The sequence below is a fragment of the Acipenser ruthenus genome, chromosome 26 (assembly GCF_902713425.1).
Source record: "Acipenser ruthenus chromosome 26, fAciRut3.2 maternal haplotype, whole genome shotgun sequence".
Taxonomy (NCBI): Eukaryota; Metazoa; Chordata; class Actinopteri; order Acipenseriformes; family Acipenseridae; genus Acipenser; species Acipenser ruthenus.
Window position 1 is genome coordinate 3,851,219 of NC_081214.1, and position 12,125 is coordinate 3,863,343.

The 12,125-nt window shown below is 42.9% G+C and overlaps 1 protein-coding gene across 4 annotated transcripts in view; it reads right to left on the reverse strand.

The window, feature by feature from the left end:
* Positions 1 to 2,749: 2,749 nt before the first annotated feature.
* Positions 2,750 to 12,125, reverse strand: part of LOC117430751 (LIM domain kinase 1-like) — a 41,316-nt gene continuing 31,940 nt past the window's right edge. For all 4 annotated transcript variants that reach the window (XM_059000955.1, XM_059000954.1, XM_059000956.1 and 1 more), the window contains 12 exons: positions 11,777 to 11,983; positions 11,397 to 11,502; positions 11,007 to 11,191; positions 10,459 to 10,645; positions 9,128 to 9,214; positions 8,316 to 8,447; positions 7,868 to 7,927; positions 7,445 to 7,510; positions 6,989 to 7,160; positions 6,831 to 6,886; positions 6,548 to 6,705; positions 2,750 to 6,429 (listed from right to left, as the gene is read on the reverse strand). In XM_059000955.1, coding sequence (XP_058856938.1) covers positions 6,267 to 6,429; positions 6,548 to 6,705; positions 6,831 to 6,886; positions 6,989 to 7,160; positions 7,445 to 7,510; positions 7,868 to 7,927; positions 8,316 to 8,447; positions 9,128 to 9,214; positions 10,459 to 10,645; positions 11,007 to 11,191; positions 11,397 to 11,502; positions 11,777 to 11,983 — 1,579 coding nt within the window. In that variant the 3' untranslated portion in view covers positions 2,750 to 6,266. The remainder of the gene's footprint in view (positions 6,430 to 6,547; positions 6,706 to 6,830; positions 6,887 to 6,988; positions 7,161 to 7,444; positions 7,511 to 7,867; positions 7,928 to 8,315; positions 8,448 to 9,127; positions 9,215 to 10,458; positions 10,646 to 11,006; positions 11,192 to 11,396; positions 11,503 to 11,776; positions 11,984 to 12,125) is intronic.

Genomic DNA, 12,125 nt, shown 5'->3' on the forward strand with positions numbered 1-12,125 from the left:
CCAGCTGGTGAAGCCAAACACACACTAGTTTCACAGGAATGGTATCTTCATGGTTCAAACTCATGTCTGTGGCGCTCAGTCACACTGCACACAAACACAATCTCTGTGAAACAGTACACTTCAAAGACAGCAGAGATTCAATCCAACTGACCATCTCAAAAACTCAACCAGACACAAACCTAATGTATTTCCTTTCTTTAGCGTGAAACAAGGTCTGCTCAGTTCAAAAGTCCAGCTCGGTCCATTCTGCGGGCTGTGGGTAATTACAATAAGCCAACATACAGGGAAAACGCGCTGCAGATGCTGCTGTTTGCAATAAAGCGAGCACGCAAACATCTGGGCAGAAAGATCATATAAAAAAGAGTGCTGGGAACGGATGTTGGGTAGCAACTATGGGAACATAACTCCTGAAAATCCTGAAAAGATTCAGGCAGCTACTGTAATTAAAGGGGCCACCGCGACCTCATTGGAGGGCTGGTGTTTGGCTCCGTGTTGGTGAAGCTTGGTCAGTACCAATCAAATATATATTAAAAATAGTTTGCAGACTTACCGCTGAACATCTGTGCCAGCTTGGGTTCTGAAGACTTTCTTTGCGTTTCGGATCTCTCTCTCTCTCTCTCTCTCTCTCTCTCTCTCTCTCTCTCTCTCTCTCTCTCTCATTTAAACCCAGCTGCAGTCCACCGCATTAGCACCTCTGCATGGTTATTATATGCAGGGTTATACAGCGCTACTCTGGTGATGTCACAAAGACGTGACTTCACCAGCAGCAGAATCAAAGCAATAGCACATGGACACTTCACAATGGCCATGGGGTTGCTGTGTGCAGGTAATACTTAGCAACGTTGTCTGAAGTACGTATAGATTGTAATATACTACCTATTGGTATTTGTTTAATAACAGTATATATTAATTTAGTGTTATATATGCTGCATTGTGCCGTTTTGTGTTATTACTGTGCTATTTTGTGCAGCCGCTCAGATTTGGGAGCGTAACAGTAAATCTACTATTTATGTTCGGCATCTGTGTGCAACATAAGTATAAATTTAAACTAATAATAATGTCCAATTAATATAAACAAACACCTAGTGGTCGTTTCCCAGCTTGTTTACATGCGGTTTTTTGTAACGGTAAATACACCCTTTCCTGTATATTCCCAACTGCATATCTTTCTAGCAAATAAGCAAATAAATAGAAAACACATTGGAACGCTGCACATACACAAATGACGTAATACCAAGGTTTGAGGTTGACTATTGCAGCACGCAAAACTGTCACAAGGCAACGAAAAGTCTTGGGAAAAATATAAAATCACAATTAAATAATGATTGAGCACCATTGTGCCATGACAAAGCAGTACAGACATTGCATTTGAGCTGCTCCATCTGAGTTTAGTAAACCAGCTCCTAAGATATTGAGACTTGATACAGCAAAGTTGCCTCAAACTTGGTCTCCTGGAACCAGGTTTCAAGCCGCTGTTCCTGAAAAAGTGGCTCACCTCCAGGAACTGGATTTGAACTGCTGTCTTCAGAAAGAGGCAGCCATAGGATTGACCCACTGCGCCACCAGCTCCCACAGGAAAACTGTTTCACATTAACCAATTATTTGAAAATAAAGGAAAACGTTGGATTGGAAGCCAGGAACAGCTCAGCATTACAGGGAATTAGCTCACTGCGTCATCTCACTTCAAGTGAAGAGCTTGCTTTTCATTGACTATAAAGGTCAATTAACCAGGTCTTTGAAAATAAAAGGAAGTAACTCCCTGGATTCAAACCCAGTCCCACAAGAAGGACCAGCATGGCATGCTAGTGAAGTAGCCGGCTGCTCCATCTGACACCTTGTGACATTCTAATAGCCTAACCTTGTCTATGAGACTAACTTCCCTTTTCAGAGATTGCACACACCTGGAGTTGAGAATCGTGGATCTTATTGCACAATTGCAGAGTTTCATGTCATTGAAGAGAGGAGGGATTATCAAACCTAAACCTGTTACACAGTAGACCTATTAAGTAAATACCAGGGATACCAGGGTACATGCTATGACTGCTACTACTCTAGTGAATTTCTCTATATAAATAAATAATCACAGTGCTGGCTTCCATAGGAAAATCTGTTTTTTATATTGGGTCCCAGGTCAAGCTGTGGAATCTGAAGCTGCATGCCAGAAATAATTCCACTTCTAGCAGGGTTGACTTTTTTGCAGTTTGTTGAAACAGTACAAGTTGGATGTTTTTCTTGCCATTCCATTATGAAGTAAACTTTCATCCCCCTACTACTGTACTAGTAGTTTATTGCACAGCTGACAGGAAACAGAGGGAGAATCAAAGCCTGACAGCAATCTTTGAAGAATGAAAGGTGGAAGAGTGGCCTCCCTTTTTTGAAGCCATTGGCAAAATGGTAGATGTTCTATGAGGAGTATGAATCTAAAAAGCAGCAAGCAGTTGTGTTATGTGTTTCATGCTAGGTTTATACCATTCAGTTTGTATCATGTACAGCCCTGTCTGTCTAAACATCATACGAGTACCCTAGATAGCCCCCATGTGTCTGGTCTGCTGAAAAGACATTAAACCAAGTGCCTGTGTAGATACAGAATCTCATTGCACTTTTCAAAGCAGTGAGAACTGCCAAAGTTTGAGGACTCGCACACATAGATTTTCACTTGCAGAAGATGCTGCATCCTTTTGGGGAGTGAACTCCAACACAGCGCAGTAAACAAACACAACCTCTGAAAGAAACACGCGTACACAAAAAGGACTTTGCGGGATCGCCCATTTTATTCCAATTACAGTGAAATACCAGGGGTAGAAATAAGACTCCTATTGCATAGCAGTTTACTCATTCCAGGTTTTTCTACAAGCTTGATTCGCCACAGTGCATAGGTAACAAGCTCAAGTGTGTGCTGGTAAACTCATAGCAAAACCAGGAATGGATCAAACTGCTATGCAATGGGAGTTTTATTTCCCATCCTGGACCTCCCCATCTTCACTTCCCGGATTAAAGTGCGCACATTACTATTTTTTTTTCACAGCTTGTGTAAAACAAACAAACCAACAAACAATAAAATAAAATACAAACAATAAAAAACAGACGATGGAGATATGACAAATATAAAAAAAAACACAAGTTACAGTACAGAAGATATTAAAACATAATTATTAGCAATGGTACAAAATCTATACAGGTGGCCATTTTATTATAAAAAATAACTAACAAAACTAGCTACAAGTAGTTGGTAAGGCTAGCTTGAACAGAAAGGCACAGCTATGTTCAGAGGTAATGGTCCCTTATGAAGTGGTGTCATGTTTCAGCCTTGTAAAATGATGCTTTACTTAGCCAGTGTTTCACAGTATTCTTTACTGTCAGCCCCCTGGCTATGGGCAAACTATAATCTCTTGTGGTAAAGATTTGGTACACCGAGTGGTTCTGATATCAAGCATGATGTACATACCGATGGATGTGTCGACCTTAACTTTCTTTAATGAATATGCAACATTTCTAATGTATATATCTAGAGTGCTATTTCTTGTAATGTTATAGATTATTATTTTAGTATTTCAAGGGGGGCATGTGCTTCAATGTATGTTTGAAGTGCTTCAATAACAGGGAGGTCTGTTCCTGAGGAAAGGTCCTAACAGTGCGGATTATTAAACAGTGCTATAGCGAATGCGGTCTTACCATGGCACAGCTTTCATAGGGGACCCGTCCACAGGTGTTAGGAAGTACAGGAGAGTTTCCCAGTTTGTAGCAAAGACGTACAACCATACTAATAGCTGGCAAACTACGCTGTGTAGCGTATTCACATTGGCTGTAAAGGCAACTTTCCTGCTAAATCAGGAAGAGCTGTATTTATCGTCTTGCCCGGGCCAGCAGAAATGATGGATGCCAATGCAATTCATCACAGTAACATTTCAGGAGGCACTGACATGACGACTAAGTGAAAGGACAGCTACACTACTGTGCCTTGCATCAACAAGTGACCCAGTTGTATTTCTCTAGTGAGTGTGTAAAGACAATGTTCAGCTCTACAGCTCTGCTCTGTAAGCAAATGCAACACATGGCTTGCAGGTTGCAATGTGCTGCTTTCCCCTGAGCCCTCATCTCAGGCAAATGTAGCTCTAACATAGAAAACTCCTCCTGTCCCCCTTCATTGAAAGGCTCAAACAGTGACTTGCATTCATTAAATAATCATATAATAATAAAGCAATGCTGTGTTTGACTTTTTTTTTTTTTTAGCTGATCTCCGCTTTCTGTACACACCTTTTTAAATTCGTTCCTTCTTTTTTAGTTTATAAGCAGCTAAAGATTACAATAACAGCTTGAAGTTTGAAGCATTGGGAGTACTAACACTAAGCCAACATGCCATGCAGCTAATCCAGAGCTAGGACGTGTTGTGTGTGTGTGTGTGTGTGTGTGTATCTGTAAATACACCCAAACACAGACATTTACATTAGTATTTACAGTCAGCGGGCTTTTTAAACAGGGCATTGTCTATTGAAAGGTGTCGCAGTGAGCTATGGTACAGTTGAAAAATCGGTGCTGTGTTGCTATTTTCAACAGCTATGATTCCCATCCTTGCACCAGGCAGTGTGGCTTTGAATAATCCATGATTAGATCTCAAAACAGTTTTATTTCTGTGAGAATGGATACAACAACTGTTCAAAACTACAGAAATAAAACCTAAAACCAGAAATGTGGGGACGTGACATGATTTTGCTTCGATTCAGATGTACTGAAACGCAACTCTGCTATACAATTAGATTTAGGATGTTTCACTGAGAAATGGGTCAAACACCAAAGACTTCTTAGCACTACTGAAAATCTTACGAGTGTTTAAAATTAGGTATTGTGTGTAGTGATTAATGAAAAAGCCATGTTAGTGTGTTATTGAGCTCCTAACACAGCTGCTGCACTGCGCAGTGGTAATTCTGCACGTTCCAGGAGGATTCATTCACGTTTTCAGTTCTGACTTTTGCATAGCCCTCGCCACTGTAGATAAGAATCACAGGTTTAAACGGAGCATCTCATAAACCAGATATTATTTTGCAGAAGCCTTCACACACATGAAGGGTCCATATACAGTCAAATACAGTACTTGTACAATTCACTGTCTTAACCGTGAATGAACCAGATTTGTGAATTAATTGTATTGCATTTTACACTGTAAAAAGAACCTCAGTAAAATCAGGGCTGAAAAAAAGAACAGCCAATGATCGAACAAGGTTTCTGATTTGGATACAGTATCTTTGGCCTTACTCATGAAAACATTTGGTATCATGGTGCCATCTATACACTAGAAACGTAACCATTTCAATAGGTAACCCCCCAAAAGAGACAGTAGTTGGGTTTGGATATACAGACATATAGGTGACACATTATTTCTGGTCATTTCCCTGTTTTGTTTTTACAGTGAAATGTCTAAGCTTGACAAAGCAGTGCAGACTCCATTGCCAGGCAAGGGGATTTAAAAGTATAGCCAGGTTATTCATGTAAAGCAATGAATAGTTTAATAAAAATATGGATATGCAGCCTTAATATATAAAATATTTCTGTACAGTTATAATCTTTTAAACATTTACATTATGGCGGCAACTATTTACAGTCAATCCGGATATCAGAATCAGCAATGATCGGGATACACAAAAACAACCATGCTTTGCTGTGCATGATGACCTATTAGACACAATTATGTGGGACCAAGAAGCTGTGGAATTCTATTTGAGGTTATGATGCTATAGCGCCCTCTACTGTACACTTCAGAAGCTACCAAACCATCTTGCTTTCTACCAGTTAGGGCTATTTAAAGTCAATGCACCCTTTCTTTTTTTTTCTCCCCCCTTTAAGTATTTATAATTTTACAATTCTATTTAAAACGTAATAGAATGTCAAAATACAAAATACTTAAGCTCAACCTAAACCAACACTTTTAGTGTGTCACAGGTGCCATTCATATAAATAAACCCCACTGATTCCAGTAACAGGGAGCTTTTAAAAGACTTCTCTACTCCTGTACTATGATTAATAAGAGAACAACATTAAAACAAACATTCAATAGACTAGAGCCGTGATGCTGAAGTGACATTCTGTGTTCGATAACGAAAGTGCGTTTTGATTAGCTTTCGAATCCCCAGAATTGATAGCCAAGTCTGTCCCAGTGAAAACCAGTTCCAACTTCCATTATCTACACCTGGGTTCTCGCTGCCTGTGTGGTGGCAGACAGTTTGATGTGAGTGGACCCCCCTCCCCACCCCCCCTCCTACGTCCATTGCCAGTTACTCAGGCTGCTCGGGGTGTGTGTGCAGCCCGTTCTCGGAGCGCGTGTGGCTCTGCCAGAAGTCCTGCATGGTCCGGTCGAGTTCGGAGGTCAATGGACGCTGGTTCTCCATGTGCATTTTCAGGTTCTCCAGCCACTGCTCCAGCTTGGCAAACGAGGGTCTGGAAGAACAGTGAGAAAATCCATGAACTGAGAGTCGGAACTGCTTCACAATCAAACTGTGCAGACTTTGCACTGTATGTGTTTTGTGAACACAATTCTTTAAGGGGTTATAGTTACCGTTTCTCTGGGTCCAGGTCACAGCACAGGACTGCAATGGGGAAGAAGGACTGCGGGCAGTCAGGGGGGCAGAAGCGATCCAGGAAGCCCTTGACATTGAGACCGAAATCCATCGTCCTGGGCAGGTAGTCCGGGTCCGCATTGACCCTGCCGATGATCTGAAACATTCAGTTTGAACGTGTGTTTAATCACACTGCATCGCTGGAGCACATTCAGGAAGCCCACCCTACTGTAAAAGCAAGCTTCCACACAAATTTCTTTTAGGAATTCCGAATGCGCTCACCTCACACAGCATGATCCCAAAGGAAAAGACATCCACCTTCTCGTCGTAACTCTTTCCTACAGGGATGTGAAATGCAACACAGAGGTTAAAGCCGGTTCGTGTGCTTATTGGAAGACAGCGTGTGTTACTGAACTGCAGTGTAACTCAACCCTTCTTACCGTGGATCATTTCAGGAGCCATCCAGTAAGGGTTCCCCACCACCGTGTAGCGCTTCCGCCGGTCATGCTTCTTCAGCGTCGGCAGTTTGTTGGCGGAAAGCTTGTCTGTCTGGTGCTTGTCTTCCACCATCAGCCGGGACAGCCCGAAATCAGCCACAACCACGCTCTTGTTCTGCAATGGCAGGAGAAAGGACTACATAAGAATTAACAGGAGTCTGCTCTTGTGATCATTGATGTGTAAACATGTTCCCTCTTAAGACCCCTTCTAGACTTCTAGGACTGGTTTTACAGATCCTGACTGCTGGCAATCTTGGACAACCTCATGTTACCTTAGGTGAAGTAGTCCAAGATCCGTGCCAGTAAGGGTCTGTGAAACTAGACGCTAGTCTCTTGAATGGTTGTTAGGGGCAGGTTTGACTGCAAATGGAATACAGACAGACAGACAGATGAACTTGCCTCTTGAACAAGACAGTTGTATGAATTCAAGTCCCGGTGCAGAATGTTCATGGAATGCAGGTAGGTCTAAAAAACACACAAAAAAACCCAATATTAAATCAAAAGCACATTTGGTAAACAATTTAGTGCAGGTGCACATTCTTCAAACCGATATTTTCTTTCTTTAAAATCATGAAAAAAAGAAAAGCAGCTGCAGTACTGTGTAGAACCACACAGTGACAGGAGTGCATTTCCGACAGTCACAGCTGTGCCTCTATCTGTGTATGTGCGGGGGGGCCTAACACAAACCGAGAGGGGAAGCAGTTTGCATTTAGCAGCAACATATTTATTTGATTTGCATGAGGCATTTACAGTTCAGTAAGGCATATTACACAGAGACAGCCTTGTTACCACACCCCCACACCCCATTACACACAAACATACCATTCCAGCTGCAATATCCTTGGCAAAACTCACTCGCTGATTCCATGGATACCTGCTATCCTAAAAGGAGAAATAAAGACAATACTACAGTGAAGGAGATGGTGCAGTTATTTCTACTCATCTTTTTCACATGCTGTGCTTCAAACGTATGCATCAGCTCACCCCTTTGCTCTATATTCGTTATTTTCAGGTTAGCTGTTCAAGCACAAGTCGCGCATGCAGTGGTTTCAAAACTGGTAGCAGCTCCAAAATTAGTTAGCGGAATTTATCTATCAAAATGCAAAGGCTGCTCGCCTCTGCACTTTTTAAAATGGTTTCCTGTTCTATTAGTATGAGGCTACAGTACAGCGCAGTCCTAGCCCACAGCATCTCCGCCCTAGCTGCGTTGCCTTTGATTAAAATAGGTGCCCAGAATGAAAATGAAAGCGGGCTCAATGCCGCAGCTCACCATTTTTTTGATGATGTCCCTCAGGGTGCCTCCTTTGATGTACTCCGTGATGAAGTTGAGCCTCTTGTCCTTATAAAGAACCCCGATGAACTTCAGAACGTTGGGGTGGTCCAGGCAGCGCATCACCTTCACCTGGGGGAGAGGAGCACACGGTTTTATTGGGGTTAGATGTCACGTACGCAGGGGATCCGATCAGCTGCAGATACACTTCTGTTAAGAGCCTCGTCTTGTGCACAAGAACATCATTACGATTATTAACATCCAATTCCTTACTGTATTGACAACATAAATGCCAATGCAAACATCTATCTCTGTTAAAAAAATATATATATCTATTTATATTGACATTGCATGCATGCCCTGGCCTAGTACCTGAAACTAGCCATAATCCCAATGCCACAATGGAAGAACCCAGACGCACAGATCCACGCTCACTGTTGATTGATCTCCTTGTTCCCAGTCCAACCTGAGCTTCTGCTTTTTCCATATAAAAAGGACTTCATTTGCCTGCTACAGAGTGCCAGTGTCCTCTTAATTTTGTCTTGTAATTTAATGCTCTGCTATCTATAACTGCGTAACATGGTGATTAAAATAGTGCACAGGCAACACCCTGTAGTGTAAGGGCTCTAACATGTAATGTGATTTGGCAACTCTACAGTAAACTATTACCAGACTGACATATTTTAGTGACACCCAGAAATGATGTTGCATTCCAGATATAATAAACTACTGAATGGGCAAATTGCCCGAACATGATTGAGACAGCACTACTGCTGCGCTGGTATTCAAGGGTAACAATGGTGAAGACTCACCTCTTTTAGGAAGGTCCTCTGAGTATCGTCATCAAAACGAATCAGCTCCTTCATCACCATCACCTCCCCAGTATCCTTGTGCGTCACCTAGCAGCGGGAAGGAAGTGACATCAGCATGACATAGCAGCACAGATTCGCTGCACAGGAAAATACATGTTTACTGTTACTGCCTTTAAAGAAGAGGTCAACCAAATAGAAGCTCTATTTACAGATGTGCTCAGGGTATTGGCATTCATTAGGTAACTCTAGTAGGCACAATACCAGTGGTGATATGGTTTACTATCAGACAAAATAGGCATCCCTATTTGGTATCTGTTCTTATACATGTTAGAGTTTGGATCCTCCTACTAGAATTAGTAAAAAACAAAAACAAACAAACAAACAAACAAAAACGCTAAAAAAACAGGGACGACTGCATTGCCAACTTAAGTGGGAAAAAAAAGTTTTTTGTTAGGCAAAGTAAGTGGACTCTCCAATTAAGAATTTCGGTCTCATTATACTGTAGGTGTGCCAGTTACACCCAGCAAAGAATGCCCTAAAATAACACATTACAATAAACAAGCAGTTCAGAAGAAATGATTTTTGTACTCTAACTGAAAATACACATTTAAACCTTCTAGTTAACATTGGATGGGAGTCAATACAAGCCACCTCTCTGTCGCCACCTGCTGTTTATACTTATTCTACACCCACTACACAACTTAATCTTAAAATCATAAATTCTGATGTAAAATTTAGAAGAACGTAACCAAGCATTTTGGCTAATGCTTTAACCGCAACACACTGATGAAGACATGAGCTGAAACTTAGCACCACAACTGTAAATCACTTGTTTTATTACATTCATTTAAAAAGAACATCTACATTTAAGCTGCCAGCTAATTTCACGATTCATGAAAATGTATTACTGTTTGAGCAAGGCAAAACCACAAATGGATATCCTACACATTACCACCAACTATGACAGCAGCAACACCCCATCTAAAACTAGCCAACTAAGAAGCTCATTCTACACTTGTTATTTTACAGATAATTCACATGTTGACAGTAAATTGTACACGTGTACCAAGGACAGAAATAAGACTCCCATCGCATAGCACTTTGATCCATTCCTGGTTTTACTACGAGTTTAATAAGACACACCTGAGCTTGTTACCTAAGCGCTGTGGCTAATCAAGCTTGTATTAAAACCTGGAATGGGTGAAACTGCTTATTTTTAACTATACTTTACTGTACAAGGGCCCAGTTCTTTATTTCACAATTGCAGAACAGTGAGGGAGGCTGGTATTGGTTGTGTCCCCAGCCCAGTTGAAAGCAGGCAGATGCAGTACCTTGATGGCCTGTCCGAAGCAGCCTTTCCCCAGCACCTCCCCGTGGATGAGGTCCGAGGGGCGGAAGATGCGGTGAGTCTGGGTGGTGACGACGCGCAGGGACTCGGAGCGGCCGATATCCTTGTGATGGGAATGGGGGGAGGCTGTGTTGCTGGAGCAGGGAGACTTGTCAATACTGCAGCTCCTCCTGGAGAAGCAAAACACGGAGGAAAAGGAGGTCAGAAAACACAGGCAACAAGAGGGTCAGCATCACCCTCTGGGGTCCTTTGAAAACAAGAAAAGCTGTCCTCCCTCACGTTTACAATCGGGTGCCAATCAATGGCAATTAACTTCCGCATTCCGAGTGTTTTAAAAGCCGACTGGAAGATTACTTGCCTCTCAAGTAAGGACAGCTTTTCTTGTTTTAAAATCCACATGTTAATGACTAGGATTTATTGAACACCTGCTGATAAATACTACCCCCCATGTCACAGTGTTAATGTTGGCTGTCTCCCTGTATCTCTCCTTCCCGTATCACGCAGGGGTGCCCGTGGTGAAGCTGCCCTTACGTGATGACTCGAGAGCGGATGCCGCTGGTATCCGCGCAGGGGGTGCGAGGTAGGGGTCTGAGGGGGCTGCACAGGTCGGACAGCGGGCTCGCTCCGTCCACCTCCTCTTCTGACCCCGAGCCATGGGGGTCGTGCTCTATGGTAAGCTGCAGCAGCCGGCTCGTCTCCTGGATCAACAGGTCGATCTGAGGGGGAGCGGGGGGAAAAGGCAGGAGTTTGGATTAAAACACACATTCTCACTGCACCCAAGTCACCCATCTGTTCTCAAGAGCGACTATTCCTCCGAGGGCTGATCTGAGGTCCGAGCTTGTGAATGACACCCGTTTAGGGGTGTCAGGAGTTTCCACTCCCAATGACTGCACACTAAGGGCCTGCTAAGAAGAGTCTCACCTCATCAGGAGAAACGTTTCGGATGGGCGTGCCATTGATCTCTAGGATCCTGTCCCCGACATGGATCGAGTTCTTCACATCCGGGCTGATACACTCTGTGTCTAATCTGTAAAAAGGTAAAATACACGGGTAACGTTTACTACAAGCAGTCACAGTGCCTGCAGGATCTACAGGCCCTGTTGGGTTGGGCTGGCAAGAATCCATTGAAACCACCTCTTTCTATTTAGAAACGTAAAACTGCTTGTTTGTCGTACAGATTTGCAACCCATTCTTTTTAGTAGCTGTTTATATAAAATGCTAAAAGAAAGAAATGCTTTCTCATTTTAATGCAAGCATGTTGCACAACCCCGAGGACCAGGATCCCTGGCTGATGTACTCACTCCTTGACTCTGACTGTATGGGTGTGGTCAGCCCCACACCCATTGGAGCTGCAGCCCTCATCGATGGACACGGAGATGCCACGCTTGCCGTCGGAGGAGGCGGGGATGGACACCAGCGTGACAGTGTGCGGGATCCGGGAGCACGGGGAGTCCGGGAGGATCTGCTCAATGACCGGAGTCACAATCGTCTGGTAATAGCAGCGCCCACTAGAGGTAACACAGCAATGATCAGGACGTGGGACAGAAAACAAGGATTTCCCTGACCAACTTAATCTTCCATTACTGCCATAAACCTCATAAGCTTCATAAAGCTCATTAATGTATTACACAGCGTGTCTCTTTCTTTCAA